We start from the raw sequence: 18,134 nt of genomic DNA, 5'->3' as shown, positions 1-18,134 counted from the left end.
TCTCCCCGTCGGCACCTCCACACGTGCAGCCGGCTCTTCGGACCACGGAGCTTCCTCCTCATCGTCTTCGGCTGAAGTAAGCTACTTCTCTTCCCCTCGTCTGAGCCCCGGAGACTATGTAAGGGCTTGCAGCCCGAAGAACAAACTTTATTCTGTGTTTATTCAATCTGCACCGTACCTTGTTTGTTGTGGTGGGAATAAAGGTCGTTATCAACTGTTCCAAAGCGCCTGTGTACTGCATTTGGGTCCATACCACACCCGTTTCAAAATAAGTAACACTAATCTTGGGTGCTCACCTTGATGGGTGTAAACCTTAAATACAACGGAAGTGGTTTGTGGAGGTTTACAACCACAAATTGGTGATTTTAGCTCCTAGATTACTTGATAAAGCATTTTCATCAAGCTGAAGAGGTGACCTGTGATCTACAAGAAGAAAAATGAAAATTTGAACAAAAGCACAAAAAACGATTTATAATTCTGTCCAGTGGAAATGTTTATATATAACAAAAAGGCACATAATTTCTAAACAGACTCACATAATGTGACCAAACTTTATAGAAAAACACACACACACACAGACAACATAGTACTACTAGTGACAAGTGTCTGTGAGGTTGTGTGTATTACTGTAGTAAGATGTCCTGACCCCAAGGTTTGGAACTACTGTCCAAACTCTTAAAAATGGAGTCTTCATCCTCGTGTTAATGCAGGTTAAGCACCGACCGCAGGTGGTTGCGAGGCCCTGTTGGAATTGAAGGAACTATTATTATATAATTGTTATTGTTGTGCAATGGCCTCTGTAAAAACCCTTGAGAATCCCCAAACGGTTTTTCCTGCTGTTCATTTTAACTTCCATTGTAATCACAGCTGCACTGCATACCATGTCAAGTCATACCAAGTCATTTCCAAATTACCGCCGTGACTCAGAATCTTTCTCTGAGATGTTGTTGATATAATGCCAAACAGGAATTTTGTCAGGCAAAATATTATGTTTTACACTGGGGAAATTAAATTTTGGATTTTGCACAAAAAGCTATTTAATTTTTATAGGGAAAAAAGGTTGGTTGCTGCCTATTTGTATATGCATTTTGATTGCTTTCATATATCTGCTCTCAAAGAACTTTTATGGCTTTGATGTGTGGGCAGCACGCAGAAAGTACAGAAGTTTTGGTCACAATCATACAAGCAATGTGTAATTCACAGGGAAACCACGTTCGGGGCAAAGAAAATTACTTCCTTAATTCTTCATAGGTTAAAGGCAGGGTTCAATGAATGTCAATTCGATTAGGGAAGTGAAATCAACTTAAATAAAGACAAACAGAAAGGCCTAAATGAAACTCCCACTCTGGTAACCCCCCTGCAGATAAAGGTGAGAGATACTGACACGTCATAGACAATTCCAAATCTGAGCTTCGGGATCGCCCCTGCTACTACCCAGCTACTTCTGTACTGTATAAAAGAATCAGATGAAGTACAACTTCACACAGCGGAGAGAACAGTTTAATCCAGCTCAACTGAGACTTTCACTGACTGCTACACTGTGAACACTCACATCAGGATGGCTGCTCCTCGTCTCGCTCTGTCTGTGTTTGTGCTGATGCTGGCTGTCATCACTCTCAGTGAAGGTAAGAAGGAGTTTGACCATTATAGTTCAGTGTGTGAAACAGGGGAAGAAATGTAATCTTATTTTAATATCTTTATGATTACACTCATACATTTGATAGAATGAATATGATTTAGTGTGTAGCTTTTTGCGTCCTTATTTCCAATGGAGAAAAAGAAATATGGGAAATATGCAAAAGGACAATGTATTTTTAGATGGATTTCTTAAAGTTGTATATCCTAAACGTACAATAATTTCAGTATTAGCATTTTAAAGCTCCCTCCAAACTATGTGCCATTCTCAAATTCATATGAAACAAGTCAAGCAAGTGTAAATATTGGACGTTCTATTTTTAGCACAGGCAAATAATACACATAAACACATATTACAACATGATCGCATTACAATATAATCTCACAAAAAAGAATTAAAGAAAAAACAAAGTGGACAAATGAAGAATAAAAAGGTGAATTTAAAAACAGGATCAAATATCAATCATTTCAGTAATTCAAATAATTAGCTTGACAGTACATTTAAAAACTGAAATATATGACAGGTAGAGTGTAAGTTCTATAAAGTCCCACTTTTCACAAAAGCAAATGTATCCCCATTTCATGTTATGTTAATGGGCAGGCAAAGTTTGAATAACATAATAGAAAATATGTCCTGTGTTGTCGCCCCTGAGTGGCCAAACATAAAAACTATCAGTGCAGCTTTAAACATTTAGAAACCCTGATTCGATGGAACCAACACTAAGTTGTTCCAGTCTTCCTCTTAAAGAGAAAATCCACCCTGGAATAAGATACATATGATAAGTATCGAACAGCTTACCCTCTTAAGTTGAACCAGTCCTTAAACACACATTAAGAGTTTCGCCACATGACTGTAATGGAACAACTGAAGTACGTAAGTTAGGCTCATGCAGGGTCAGAGGAAATTAAAAAGGGAACAGAAAAGTAACAAGCACATGACGTCTGTGTGTTTGCCACAAGTTGTTCATTCCTGTGTGTGTGTTTGTTGGTAGGTATGCGTGGTTCTGGCCCAAAGAAATGCTGCTTTCGTTTCAATGAGAGCGAGGTGCCAAGAGACAGAGTGACTAGCTACATCAAGACCAGCCAGCGGTGCTCCAACCCTGCCATCTTGTAAGTACACAGCCTTACAGAAATACATCTCTGATATCATTGTATCTACGCATGAATCCACTCAACCTGACCTTCTTGTTCATGTGTGTGCTCAGGTTGAAGACAAAGGCAGGTCATCAGCTGTGTGTCAGACCTTCAGCCCCTTGGGTGAAGACGCTCATCACCTACCTGGACAGCAAAGCCTACCCAGGAGAGACATCCAACCTGTAACCATGGCAACGCCACATCCACTATCAGGGCCTCTAATGAACAAAATCTGGCCATTTAATGTGTCGTAATGCTGCAACCTTTAAAACTACAATTGTCAAATATGTGTTTTTCTGTCATACATATATAGCTAGTGAAAATGTATGCGGAACAGTTTGAATTGACACCCTTTTACTATTCTTAAACATTTTCTTCATTTCAGACTGAAGAAGTTCAGTATGTACAACAATATGTGTATTTGTGCTTAGTACAACACTTAAAGTCGGACTGTCAACACTGTGATATGTTGTTATACTATAATTTGAACTAACTGAAAGAAACTACATTCACTGTAAAAGGAGATCAATGAGCAATGCCTCCCAACTCCACCTATTGTCATCATTAGAGTATAAGCTATGGGTTACCCCACCTTTTCTACAGTGAAAGTTGTGAGCTCTGTGTCTTGATTTTCATATCAAGTAAAAAGATTATGGCTCTTTTTTGAAATTTACACTCATGTTTTGAACTCAATAACATGTGCAGCTAAGTAATGTAATTTGACAACAAATAATTTATATCTGTATGCTGAATTAAAGCAAGATAAAATGTCATGGTTTGTCTTTGTGTTTCTCTCACCTTATCAAGGGTTTAGTTTCCTCATACACAGACATTTTACAAAACTTTCTAATTGTTAATTCCCCTTTTGATATTACATAAACTCGTGTGTGAAACCATGAATGCTGAAGAGATAGAGACACACTAAGAAACACAAAGGGCTGCAAATTAACTTGAATCCCAACTTTTATCTCAACTTTTAAGTCAAATTCTCGTAATGCTTTTGATCTTTTCATCTTCCTTTTCAAGGTCAAGGTCTTTTTATTGACTGCTGAGCAGCTTTCTCACAGAGATGAAAGCTTTAGATGTGCAGGGGGCTGTATTTGTCTGATAACACCGAATACCTCAGCACGACTGAAGTAATGAGATTTAGCTTCTGGGCCAAAAAGTCATTTTCTTAAAGCCAGACTATGTAACTTTTGGAAGAACCGATAGTGGCCTCAGCTTCTCAGTCAGATCCACCCCTTGCTTCTCCACAGCACCAGCTTCTCTCGCCCAAATATGGTCACATCTTGCTCCAAAAACCGAGGTGGAGATGGCCAAAATGCCAGACTTGAGGTTTCAAAGGTTAAGTCCACAAACCAGTGGGTGACATCACGGTAGAGTATGACCCATGGATGTATAAAGAGATATATAGAGCGCTATATACAGTGTTGGAGGTGGACCTCTATTCATTCCTATCAAAGTTGCTCAGTGGCGCATGACAACAAATGGTTCAACGGCAATGTATTAAATTACCCTAATAATTGACATTGCTTTTACACTGTGTGGCCCATAGAACAGGTGCACTGGAGACTTCCACTGGCCAAGCTAGGTGCTTGAATGGGGACGAAATAATTCATTCGTGTGTCTCTTCTAGACTTTCCAAATGTGAAACAAGTAACGAATTTGTGATGCTCAAAAAAAGTAGGCACTGATGTACAGACATCTCTTTCGCCATGTAAGTCAATGAGATAAAGTCTTTTTGGGCCCACCAGGCATAATATGACAGTGCAGGTACACTGTTTGGCCACTGAGATAATTGGCTTCAAAGCCTGACACACTTCCTGGGGGCATGGTATGACCAGTAACTCATGGAGGCTAATGTAGGCCGATGTTAGCTAACTTTAGAGACATCTGTGTCATGTTAGTTTGCTGACTTTTGTCTTGTCTGTTTAATTTAATTTCCATCCATCCATCTTCTAACCAGGTTGTCAGACTATCGCAGGGCTGACACATAGAGACAGACAACCATTCACACCTACGGACAATTTAGAGTTATCAATTAACCTAGTCCCCAATCTGCATGTCTTTGGACTGTGGGAGGAAGCTGGAGTACCTGGAGAGAACCCACACTGACACTGCACAGAAGGGCTCCCACACCCGGGATTGAACCGGGAACCATATCATATCATATTATATTATATTAGTTAAACTTGTAGCCATTGTGGCTCCTTTTAAGCAAAATTTAGTCTCAGTTTAATATTAACTTTTTTTTTCTTTTTTTAAACTGCCTCTATACAAAGTTATCTCTGGTTTGTGTGTTGATAAAATAAAGAGCATATATTAGGGTTACTGTGGTCATCTCAGTACATATTTCACCTCATAAAGTGCTACTTATATTTCAGTGTTTCAAATTAAAAATGAAACACATTAAAATTAAGTTATACATATTTATTTATTATTACATATATTAAAAAAATATAAAAAAAAATCGATGTGTTTCATGTTTGAAGTACTTTTCATATACATGTTAATATACAAAAAGATATGATACTGTGATGATACTGGACAGTACAGCACAGACAAGTTCAATTGTGTAAATATTTACAAAGAATCTCTTCCAAAATATTTTGTTTCCCAACAAAAATGCTCTTTGCAAAGTCAGTTACAGTGTAATTTGGACCACAGTACAGGAGTCATGTGAATATCACTGAACTGAGTTAAGGACAAGTGTGTGTTTCTTAGGTACTTTGAACTTATCAAGAAATTTGCTGGAACATGTAATGGCGGTTTGCATTCTTTGCCACTAGATTGCGCCAACAGACCATTTAGCATCACGTCCAAGCCACCATAAAGATCCCAAGTGCATGCAAATCTTTTGAAATATTCATGTGTGCTAAACAACAAAATGAGTTCCCATCAGAAGCTTCACTGATGAGACACATGATCCCTTAGATGTTGCTTCCAATGATGACTCGATATGATTTATGTTTTTCATTCCAGCCATCTAATCACATTGATGTACTGGATAGCAGAAGTACTCCAAGAATGAGATAGGAATGTATCTTATGACATTCACCACCAAACCATCAGTACTGCCAATATTATGATTATCCTGCAACAAATCATGCATGATACAGAAGACTGCCAGGCCTGCTGCTGGACCATTATTATGTAAATATGATAACTAGGACTACACAGCTGTTTGTAATGAAATGATCTCCTCACAGTCAGTGCTGGTCCTAAATGCTCCCCCAATTTTTGATACGTTTCAAAGGTCAACATTTTATTTCCTACTAGCCTATACTAGAATGAATAGCTGTAGGAGGGGCCCTTTGAGAATGCATATGCATAGGGTTCAAAATTTTGTGGTACACCCCTTCATCACACCTGTCTCAACTGATACATCATGGTATGGCCAAATCAATGCCAAGCTACATTTACTACTTCTTGGTTGTTCGTGATTGTTTAATGGCGCTATTTACAGCCGTCTTTGAAGGCAGCTGGAGGCAAGTTTTGCCTCCAGCACTTGAAGGCCTCACACACAATCAGAGGCCGATCACGTTCATGTTTGACCAATAGGAAGATGGATCAAGGTGCATCAAGCTGGCCGGACACAGCCAGTAGCAGACCGAGATGTAGGCGTATTCTCTTTCAAAGTAAGAGAGCTTGGGAGAGCTTTTCCTTTTCTACTGTGAGGACCCACGGACAGAGGAATGTTATCTTATGTATAGCCCTCTGAGGCAAATTGTGATTTGTGATATTGAACTTTGAACATAAAATTCAAATTAAATTGGAACTATTATTGGTACAGCCCCTAAAGGTTTACTTTGTGATTGGGCTTTAATAAAATTTGGTTGCCTTTGGGTATGAAATGTGAAATATAAATAAATTTGCCTTGCCTTTTCACACTGTTTTTTGTACTCTTTTTGTCAGACGTTACAGCAAAAAACTAAAGTATAAAGCCAAGTATTGCAGTTGTTGTTTTATTCTGAAAATCTCAACCAGATGTACTAATCTAAATTCCGTTAGTTTCCCTCGCGAGGAAAAACGGTCGTTGAAGCATTTTTCTTCACTGTGCTACATCTGGTAGTACTATCCGTCAGCGGCCATATGTAATTTAACCTCATTCATTCGCATACAGACGCACGTTGTTTATTTTTGTTGACACCAAACTACGGTTTTACGGTGGAAAGTTTCGTATTTCTCTCCGCTCCGACATTCTTTTGGACGTTAATCAGTTTATGCCTCGGTGACTGTCCGTTGCAGGCTGGGTTGTGACAACACAGTGATACAATGATCGAGCGACCAGAGACTGCGGTTCCCAGCATCGCTGTAAGTCTGTTTATCTTCCAAATAAGCCATTTTAAAGTGTTGACACTATTGTTCGTTTCAATAGGCTGTGATTGAAATCTCCTCTGGGATAACCTATTTATAAAGTATAACATAATTTAGCTTTTTGTTGCTAAATATCATGCATGGTGAAGACAGTGTTTGCTTATTGTAACGTTAACTACCGTTTGGTCCTAACTGACAAAGAGAGAACACGTTAATGTTGTATTTTAAATGGGAGTTATTTAAACGGAGGCTGGCTCGAGGGTCCGCTGGACGTTTTTCACAACAGCACGTATCGTCCGTACGTGGTCTGGTCCCAGTTATAGTTGATTTCAGTGGGGAAATGTATGGGCAATAGCAAATTTTTGTATAGACTTGTTTTCACATCAACCTTGACAGTATTACTAGTGAAAGTATGCAGTTAAATAAAATGCAGGTAACTGCCTAGCTGCAATGTTGCTCTGATTTATGCTTTCACTGTCAAGAGTCCAGCTGATGAGATTTGCTGTCCTTTCCCAAATCCCCTTAAGAAATCTCGCAGTTTAGACTACAGGCAGTATCAATTAAATATGTGAATCTTATGAAGTAGATAATTGTTAGATTGACTGTATTGTGTGCATTACAACAGTAGCTGAACCACTTAGTACTCGAGATATTAAATCCTGTTCCCCAAATTACATATATCATCCATTACTAGATAGAAAGTCTTTATTAAAACTGCTTAAATGTTGAATGCAGTTTGGTATGACTGTCCACACAACAGCAATAAGCAAGAAGAACCCTGTTTGTTGACCACATCTGGTTTGCTATTTTCTTAAGGGCTTTGTACACTGGCACTTACATTGAGCAATCAGTGATTACTCACCACACAACACACCATACTTTGTGTTGTACTGTACCTGTTTGTGATACAGTCTGAGAGGATTGGCAGTGACTTTCCTTGGCATAACACCGAGGGGGTGGGCATACACAATGTGCATCAAGAGACAGAGAGATACTGAAGGAGCAGTGGGCACAATGTGCTCAGTGCTAAAAATAACAAAAGAAAGAAACTACACAGGCACCGTTTTCAAATGATTCCTGTCCTCTTTATGCGATGGTAAGAGATACAATATTCATTACATGATAAATATTCAATATATGATAAATCAAAGTTTAAAACAGCTGATGGAAGCAGAGAGAGGGCCTCAGCATCAGCTGCTGAGTACATGTGGGGGGTGGACTTGGCAATACAGATGATGTCAGTGAACCAGGCAGCTACTATCACCACTGGGTGGACTGGGGGAGGGGTTAGCAGTAATGGTATGGACTGGCTAGTGTTTCTCTCTCTCATCCCCCATTACTTCCCTCTTTAAGTCCTCTGCCTCTGTTAGTCACTTTCTTATGTAAAAGAACCACATTAATCATAACACATTTCTTAAGTGGCTGCTGCCACTGTAGCACTGCTGCTGTTGCAAACATGTTACATGTTTCTTGTACATAATGTATACAAAACCCATTATGTGCCACAGACACAAGGTCTCTGTAAACAAAAGGTTTTCTCAGTCATGCACACATGAACGTGAACATACCATATGTTGATGCATTCACACTTGCACACACACTCACAAAGGCTTTTCATAGCTAAACACTGATAGCCTGCACCACTAATAATTTCTTCTCAGTAGCTAAATGACTGACCCAGTGTGTTGCATTACCTGTGCCCTCAGAGCAGCTAGAGGGAAATAGACAGACCGCCAGAGGTGGCACCTTATGTAACATGTGCATAATCATACACACGGAACTGGCATGTGGGTGGATCAAACATGGAAATGGTGGAAAGTGCCTCAGGCTTGTTCTGTGTAGTTACGCCTGATGTTGAGCTGCATGCATCACAGAGTATTGATGAGGTGAATAGATAGTTTCCTTTTCTTTTCCCACATTCTGTGTGTCCATTACATCCACTAGTGTTGTTGGTGTGTAACCTGCAGTTCTCTGAATTTAACACTCAGCAGTGGGAAATGTGGGATACACAGAAAATGTGGAGTTAAGCTAGTAATGGGCAGTCACTGAGCATTAATACTGCTACAGAATACTGGAAACTTGACAGTTCACAATAGTTGTATGCATTAGTTATTGCCTTGTAAGAGTCAAGCCTTCAAAAACTCTATAGACCATTTATTTTTTTGTTGCTAGGAAGCGGCTTCTAGGTGGTTTTGTGTTTGTAATTGTGAAGACACTGGTCGAACCCTTGTTATGAATGATGAGTCAGTGCTGATACAGACCTGCAAAAGACATACAGCATGACCAAAAAGTACGCAGACACCTAAACATTTCAGCCAGACTGTTTAATATCTCATGTCTTCCTTTCTTCTGAGAATCCTTTCAAAAGATTTCTGAACTCAGATACAAGGATTTGCTCCCACTCGGTCACAAAAGCATTAGTAAGGTCCAGTACTAATGATGGGCAGTCAGTTTCCAGTCAATCCCAAAGATGTTGGATGCGGTTGAGGTCAGGGCTCTCAAGTTCTTCCACTTCAAACTGGGAAAAGCATTTCTTTGTGGACCTGGCTTTCTGTACAGGGACATTTTCATGTTGAAACAGGAAAGGGTCTTCCCTAAACATGTGCCACAGAACTAGAAGAATACTATTGTCTGGCTTACATATTATTGTATGTTGTAGTATTAAATGGGAACAGCAACGAAATTGAAAATTCTAGCCTATCATTTCCATGAGCTAGGAAAGGTCAACCAATATTTGTGAACATGAGCTACTCTCTCACAAAGCCTGAAACCAGAGAAGTAAGTCTCAAACTTGTGATGTCATAGGGTATCAAGCCTGGAGCTGCTCCATAGACAATGAATGGGAGACTGATTGTGTGAGTACTCAGAAAGTTTTTCCTTTTTTATACTAAAGTGAGCTTTATTCTATTGTAGTGTTTTCAGTTGTGACACAGAAAAGGTACCCGTATCATTCCCCTGAGTAATTGCAATCACTATGTTTACATGACATCAGAGAAAATACATTTCTTGTGTTAGTCTGAAAAACTGGGCTTTTAAAATACATGTAAACATGTTAGTCTGACTGAAATTGTACCAAATTGAATGTCTCAAAGTTGGATTAACACCCAGATTACGCTATTGGGAGTTGAATTATTCCTGCATGTATACAGTTAATCGGACCCAAACTGGCCTAGGTGACCTAACAGGAGAAGAGAAGAGAAAGAAAAAGAAAAGCATAAAGCATGTACAAAGGTACAGAGCTGTAATGTTGTCCACCATGATACCAGTTTGCCGCAAGCTAACCATAGCTAACTCGTTTGTCTTTTTTTTTTTGGTCTGTGACGTAATAGGTCAACCAGAGAAAGATCCAATACTAACAAGCTGAAAGGGGCATATCGTAGCAGAGTCGGACATACTTTGGTCAATAAATAGACTCCCCTCCCGTGCTTGTATACGGGGACAAGGACAGTAATCCAATGCATGTAAACATAATGAGTGTCATCTGTAGAATCTGTATATGCAGCAGCTCCGGACTTTATACTTAATGACATTAGAAATTTGAGATTTAATACTCTAGTTTTTGGATTTGGGAGAGAGTTATTCATGTTATTTTATATTTTTGGACTGTCTTAGATCATTGGAATATAGCATGTATGAATTTTGAAAGTGGCGTAGTTCCAAACTATGTAAAACAATCCTGGTATGGATTTGGACTGGAGCTGGGCCTAAGGCATGTTTCTGGGAATAAAAGTATGTTTATATGAGTCTGGTCTCCCAGGGATGAAACTTGTTTTCTTGAAGGTAGGTCCTTGGCTGAAAATGTTGAAGAGTCTGATGAAGCAGTTTAAAACCCTGCTGCTGTAAAGCTTCATAATTAGCCTTCAGAATATAACTTCCTCTTATTAAATGACTTCACATTCTTGTGCTACTGACTGTTATTGCCAGTAGCTACATTACATATTCATTAGGATGTCCCAGTCAAGTTTTTTTGCCCTTGATCTAGTGTTGTCAAAAATATTGATATCGATACTGAATATTTGAAACAGTTTTTCTACAATATTGATACACTGGTCCCACCTGCTTTCTCCTGTGCTCTCTTAGCTTATCTGCTCTTCTCTGCTAGTAACCAAGAAAAGGAAAGCAATTGTCATGCTATAGCCTTGTAAGTGTCTCTTAATAAAAATTAAAATTGTATGCACTTAATATAATTTTTCCTGTGAAAATAGTATTGAATAACAATATTTTTCATGTTACTATAAAGAAGTTAGAAAGTCCAGTATTGTGACAACACTACCCTGATCTCAATTCAAGTCCATTAATATTGATTATCTGCCGATACTGAGTCTAAAATCGATGTTATACAAAACGACATGTGTTGATTTAATATCTGATACATTGAAGCACATCTTATTTTTCTTGTGCTAATCAATCCAGATAATCCTGTTTCAAAACTATTAAATGGATCATTGATATGAATGAAAGATTGTTTTAGCAGGCCTATCAGTGCAAAGCTGAGGTTTTCCATCGACAACTCACACCAAAACAATCTAGACTGATAAATAGTTCTACAGGTAAGAGGAGAAATATATATATTCGATTTGGGGGTGAACTGTCCCTTAAGTGTAACATAAACGGGCAACGTTGTTGTGTGTTGCATCACATGACATCCATAGTGCACAAAAGATGCCTCAAACTGACAAAAGTAGTAGTAATGATCGAGTCAGTGTATAGGTGCACTTATCTCCATTGGCATGGACATGGCCTTACTATGCCCTGTTTAATGTCTTCACATCCAAGGATAGGTTCGTTCTATGTCTTCATTTGGGAGTTTGAAATGGTCAAACGTTGAGCTGCAGGTGCTTTTAAACCCCTTCTTTCAGCAGACCTATCAGTGCAGAGCTGCAGTTTTCCATTGGCGCCATGCATGACAGAGCCTGAGAGGCCACTCAGTGGCAGGAAGGCAAGCAATCAATTGTGTTTGCCTCACGTAGCGTGCAGGACAGTGCACAGTGATTGGGGGGTTGGTGCGGTGGTATCTGACAGCAGACTGGGAGTTGGAGCGAGGCAGAGAGAGTGATGAGGAAGGGAGCAAAGGATGAAGAGATAACCTCAGTGGTGAAGAGAGAGAGCAGCTGGAGAGCCTGGCTTGGCTGTGATCTGGTCTGAGATCTACCGCCTTCACCACAACCTTTCCTACATTAGGAACAGGATGGACATGATTCAGCACGTAGGGAGATTGCATTTGTTTGTTTGTGTTGCCTTGTCTTTATCCACGTGGCTTCACGTGTCTGCATTTATGCTTTGAGGAACTCATTGGCTATCATTTATTTATTTATTTTCTGTTTTAATTTGCTTGTTAGACTTTGGAAGGGTTGACTCCACTTCCTCTTTCCATCCTCCTCAGAGAAAGCCTGTTATTTCTCTCTGTGTGTCAGCCTCCCCTCACCCCTCTTCCCCTTAAAACAGCCTTTTTCCCCACTTGTGTTTATCCCAGCTGCACTTCACTTCAAAGGGGCGCCGTCGCTGCAGGACACAAATACTAATTGCAGGTTCACAAAAAACATGATTTTTGTCACTTTGTGTGCACATGATGACTGTGCGCAGCTCCGAATCCATTGTGTATTTATTTACTACAAAACACCATAGTAACAGAGATAGTGTGTGGTGCATGGATGCATCTGTGTCTTGATGAGGCCTCATCTTTTGCCAAAAGCCTGTTTATGCTTTTACAGGCTTAAATTCTAGAGTATGTTAAAAAATTTGAGACAAGTTTGAGAGTCTGTCTGTGTGTTTTTAGTATTTATTTATGCTGTTTGATCCCTGAATTAACAGAAAGTATGTGTCTGTGTGTTTTCCTTTAGCAGCGGAACCTGGAGGGCTATGTGGGCTTCGCTAATCTCCCCAACCAGGTGTATCGGAAGTCGGTCAAAAGAGGGTTCGAGTTTACATTAATGGTCGTAGGTAAGTTGGAAACATCTATATCTGACTCATGACTGAGGATGTGAATGTGTGTATTTGCTTCAGTTCATGTGAGAGTGTTTGTGCACCCAACTCAAACCCACAGTAATGCACACCTGTCTGCGTCTGAGTGTGTTTTCATTTTTGTGTGGATGTGGGTCGTCAGTGCAGGTTGAAAGAAGGTGAAGCATGTGTGGCATCCAGCGCACTCAGCTGTTCAGGATGACTAGTTGACAATTTAAAGAGGAGTTACTGCAGAGCGGTGTGTGGGCCTGGCTTTTAAAACATCCACAATGTTGTTGAGTGATGAAGAATGAGCATGTGAAAATATTTCTTGTGGAAGCTGGATTGCCACAGTTTCTCAGGGGAGTTGTCTCTGTAGCCCCAGGACGCACAGCAACACATCTGTGTGCTCTGAATAATTTGATTTGGATCGTGAGCTGCAGGATGTTGGCTCAAGTATGAATGAACCTGGTTGCAAAATGTGGCTAACAGCATTACAGAGGGAAGGAAGTGGACAGAGGAGTGGAGGAACTATGGGTTTGGCTGTCTATATGGATACACACACGCTAACACATGTATAATTAGCGTTGTATAGGGAAGAAGCATCAGATTCAGGCCTGTCTCTGTTCCATGAGCTTCTTTAAATCAATGCAGTTTATCATTCAGCATTTGTTTCATCAGTCTCTCTGAAAAAGTGAACACATTGCTGGGGTTTACTTTGCATAATTCAAATAAGCATCTACTGCAGCAGTTTTTAAAAAGAATTAAAACCTTCTTGATTTCTTTTGGTTTTGTCCATATCCACAAAACTCACCAAACCTCTCCTCTAGAGCCATTTTTTCAACTTTCCAGTTGTAATTTATGCTGTCGATAAACTTCTACAGCATTTGGTCCTCTCTGTCTTGCTGTGATTGCAGACATGTCTGAGCTAGCCACAATCCCTCAGCTCACTCGTGGACTCTCCTTTTTTGTCGAGCTGTAACATTTAGCCAGCGAAGGTCAAGGGCTTATGGAAAATGCTGCTCATTAAAGACAACTCAGTAATGTTGAACAAACAACATATAAGATAATTTTTCAAAAACTGCCACCATTATTTAAATATATGGAGCGAGCTACATGACATCCTGTTGAAAAATAATCTGTTCCAAGGCTGTGTTTTTAGTTTTTTAGCAGAGTTACAAAGGTCAGTGGGATTTTTAATGAGGTTTTCTTACTTCTGGAACAGAAACCGGAAGTTCTAGTTTCACTTTGGCTCTCTATTGATATATTGAACCATGCTCTGTGTGGATGAGGCCTGTAATGAGTGACGAACAGATATGGATTGTGTAGGGAAAGTGTGCACTGTGCAGCTGTATTGTTAACAAAAAGTTAAATATTGAATGGGGACTTAGCTGGCAGATACTGATTATAAATGAAAAAAATATGTATATTCTTTTCCTTGTAATACTGCAAGTATTGCCAAATTTTCTAGTTCGGGACAAGGTTGCTGTTCTGTTTTCTTATAATTGCCAACAAGTCCCATGAAAAGACCTAAACTTCTCTTTATTTCCAACTCCCTTTCTCCTTACAAGCCCTGGACGCCCTTTTGAAGAGCAAAATCTTTACACACAGAACCAAACGACAGCATGCCATTGCAGTGTGTGATTTCAGACAGCATATCGGCATCTTGGAAGCAAAAAAGGCATGACAGGCATAAAAGGACTAAAACTAATAGTGTTTGTCTGTCAGTCTCAATCTAAAACATCCTTAGCCTGTCTGTGGCACTCGGTCTCAAGCCCACTGGTTCCCCTCTCTAGATGTTAATCTTAAAAACACACACAACACAATGTTTTAGAAGAATCAGTTCATGTTGGTTTTGGTCTTTTCATTGGTATGTTATTGATGATTTTTAGGAGGACTTACTTGCATTGTTTTTTGACAAACACTGTTTGTCCATTAGTGTAGTGCTTCTGTTCCTTTCCAGATACCGTTAGTGAGTACAGGGTTTGATTTGGTCTCTGCACAAGCTTAACCTATCAACCTCACTATGAAAACAAGGCTCAAAGAAGCTGCACAAAGAAACTGCCATACCAGCACATAACACCCCTAAAACCACACCCATGGATATTTTACATTTCTGTCTATATATGGCTCAAATACACAAGATACAGTGTGTCAATGGGTGAACTTTAGAGGTGTTAGTAGGTATATTTTTTAACTTTGAATCAAGCCAGGCAAGTTGTTTTTCCCTGCCTCCAGTTTTTATGCTAACCTAGGCTAACTGTGTCTTGATTCCAACTCTGTACTGAAAGCACAGTCTTTTCATTTCACTCACATAAAGAAAGGAAATAAGAATATTCCTCAAAATGTTGAACACTAAATTAAAAACTAACCTGAGCATTTGAAAACTCAGAGAGAAAGAAATAATTCGCATTCTGTCTATTGTGACTTTACTGTACTCAGTTAGACCCTTAAAAATAGTCTCTTTCTGCCTTTCATCATTTCTGCTCCTTCAGAAATATTCTGGATTTGGCTATTTTTGGCCAAGTTTTATTTTAAGGTTTTTACATTGGTCTTAAACTCTGTTCCAGCTAGCATTAAAATGTTTTAAAAGGTCATAAATCTGACTCAGTGTATCTTGTGGTGACCCCAACCAGTTCCGTGGACGGAGAAAGACATGAACACAAACAGGCGTCCAGCCTTTATTATTTCAGCCTGGGGTTTTAGCTTCCTGTTTAGTAAACAGCCACTGTGGAAGAGTAGCAGGAGGGACACAAAGACAGCAGAGTGATGGTTTGGGTGGGAACCAGAGAGATCTCCACCATCAACTAGATCCTGTTTCAGGCCCTCTCGCATATGGGCCCCTCTGTCTCTCTTCCCAGCTTTCTTGGCTTCCAGCCCTGCATACCCCAGCTGATCCAAATTTCACACAGAACTAATGTGAGGAGCATAGCAGTGTGTTCACAGCAGACATTTAAAGAGGATCAGAGGGAGGTTTCTCAGCTGGGGTCTGTTTGTGCCACCAATAAATGCTCTCTGAAAGCCACTATGTTACAATGAATGAAAACTGTGACGAAATATATTTGTCAAGGACCATCAACAAGATGAAATTAAAAGAGGAGCTTAATCTCCACTGACAAAAAATGGTTGACTGAAGATTTTGAACATAAAACCTTTCACAGTAATTGCCATAAATTTGTTTGTTGATGAATAAAGAGGAGACAAAGTTGCTTAGTTTTGTGTGCTAATTCATTGATGGCTAAAAACAAGTGTTAAATGTTCAAAGAATACTTAACCAGCAAATTGACCATTTCTATAACAGTTATTTACCATGTGTAAACTTGAATTTGTGGAGAGAAATCTTGTTTTCCTTGCATGTCTCCATGGTGAACGGAGAGTCCAAAACCGGCCAACAGTATTCATGAATTGAAGTCATTGGGGCCCCTGTTTAACAATAGCAAAACTATATCAAACATCCTGAGCAGGCCTTACAGCCAAATCTACAAACAGCTGAAGAAATGAACACTATAAAGTGTCTGATTTTGGAAAGTTGACTTAGACAAATAGACGTTTGAGGTAGAGAATGATGAGCTGATTTCCGAAAGATTATGTTTGAAGAAAAAGCTGTAGCCATGATGAAATGAAGTTCTGGTACCTATTTGCACAGACAGGAAATGACCAATTGAATTTTGAGCCTAATCCAACGTGTCTCTGAAGCAGCATTGAGTGTGTGTCAGGCCAAAAAAAGAGATTAAAAGGTTGATAAGTCTGATAAAATATGGAGAGCTACTTAAGTGTGAGGTTGGCTTGTGTTAGCAGTGTTTCCTTATCACTGCATCTGAAATTTCATGATAGGCATTTAACATAAACTCTTTTACTTTGTAGCTCTAGCAAATTAATACAATACAATAAACTCCCAAGTCCTGCATCATTAATGAATAATCTAGTGGAGAAGTGATGGATAAAGAAATGGGAATACCAGTGTCAGACAGAAAGAGGAGCTGATTATGTTTTGATTTGAGAAGCAGCCAGCTGGACCTACTAGCGTAAGGCTGACTGAGAAAGTAAAGACTGAAGGCTGGCCTCAGTACTGCTGTACTTGGCATTGTGGTGAAGTGTGAAAGCTTGGCTCAGCTCAGAGGCCCGGTATTGTTCCATTGTAGTTCCATTCCATTGTAACAGGCAGATGGTGGAGTATGAGATGACTGGGCTGATGCCTGCAGGTAACTCGTTGAAATTCCAACGGAGCATGAAGAATTTCTGTAGCTGGTACATTCAAATGTGAAGGTAAGAGTGGGGTTGCTCTTGATATCTTGCTAAATAAATATTAAATGCTGTCTGTAAAAAAAAAAAAAAAAAAAAAATCATAGGGCAAGTATGGGCGATTTTTGCTCTTGACATTTGGAGGCATTTACATACACCACCACACAATTTTTGTGGTCTCTCGATCGTGTCTTATGGGGCTGCTACCTTGAATTTGGGGCAGTTTTGTCTCCAATTATTTCTGACACTGATTGTCTTGTCTTCCTCTCAGCTACCACTTTCACTATCATTATGTCTCCCTCTTTGTCAAGGGCAGTATTTGAGTGACCCCGCTGACTGATTGACGTCAAGCAAGTAGTGTTGTTTTCCTGTCTTGTATCTAATGTAGAGGAGCCGTTGTAACAGATTCTTGTAAAGGACAACTGCAGCAGGGTATTGCATCCCTTTCCTACGCACTGCTGAACAAAGCTCTCTAATAAGTGCAGTCAACTAGGTGAAAGTAGAAACTGGGGACTTGCCTGCTTAAGTGTGTGTCTGTGTGTGCATGCATGTATGTGTGTGTGTGTGTGTGTGTGTGTGTGTGTGGAAGAGAGAGAGATAGCAAAGGTCAGACTGGCTAAAATATGAGCTCTAATATGTCTCTTGGCGAGATGTTTCAGATTAACAGATTGTAATGGCATCCAGCTGTACTTGTGTTTTTGACTGCAGCAGACTGTGTGTGAGTAACTGTTAACCAAGCTATTAACGCTGAATACTGTTGCACAAGATTTAAATTATATCTATTTCACAGTTCGCTGTTCTCTATGCCCTATCAGCTAAATACAGGCATATATGTGGAATAATAAAAGATGTCTGGTTGTATAAAA

The 18,134-nt window shown here is 39.6% G+C and overlaps 2 protein-coding genes across 2 annotated transcripts in view; both read left to right on the top strand.

Moving 5' to 3' along the window:
* The first annotated feature begins 1,422 nt into the window (after positions 1-1,422).
* Positions 1,423-3,542, top strand: LOC125887867 (C-C motif chemokine 4-like). Its single transcript, XM_049574954.1, has 3 exons — positions 1,423-1,625; positions 2,628-2,745; positions 2,841-3,542. The coding sequence occupies exons 1-3, from the start codon at positions 1,559-1,561 to the stop codon at positions 2,953-2,955; spliced, it is 300 nt and encodes a 99-aa protein (XP_049430911.1). The 5' UTR covers positions 1,423-1,558; the 3' UTR covers positions 2,956-3,542.
* A 3,253-nt stretch (positions 3,543-6,795) lies between these two features.
* Positions 6,796-18,134, top strand: part of LOC125887815 (septin-7-like) — a 62,590-nt gene continuing 51,251 nt past the window's right edge. The window contains exons 1-2 of the mRNA XM_049574892.1: positions 6,796-7,083; positions 12,927-13,026. Coding sequence (XP_049430849.1) covers positions 7,045-7,083; positions 12,927-13,026 — 139 coding nt within the window. The 5' untranslated portion in view covers positions 6,796-7,044. The remainder of the gene's footprint in view (positions 7,084-12,926; positions 13,027-18,134) is intronic.

Source organism: Epinephelus fuscoguttatus, linkage group LG4, assembly GCF_011397635.1.
Source record: "Epinephelus fuscoguttatus linkage group LG4, E.fuscoguttatus.final_Chr_v1".
Classification (NCBI taxonomy): domain Eukaryota; kingdom Metazoa; phylum Chordata; class Actinopteri; order Perciformes; family Serranidae; genus Epinephelus; species Epinephelus fuscoguttatus.
The sequence above is the reverse complement of the archived record's forward strand: the minus strand, read 5'-3'. Positions and strand labels throughout refer to the sequence as shown.

Excerpts from the sequence above, each read along its gene's own strand:
- LOC125887867 (XM_049574954.1), top strand. The coding sequence starts at position 1,559 with ATGGCTGCTCCTCGTCTCGCTCTGTCTGTGTTTGTGCTGATGCTGGCT. Across the intron at positions 1,626-2,627 it reads TGTCATCACTCTCAGTGAAG|GTATGCGTGGTTCTGGCCCA; the intron begins GTAAGAAGGAGT and ends GTTTGTTGGTAG. Across the intron at positions 2,746-2,840 it reads TGCTCCAACCCTGCCATCTT|GTTGAAGACAAAGGCAGGTC; the intron begins GTAAGTACACAG and ends GTGTGTGCTCAG.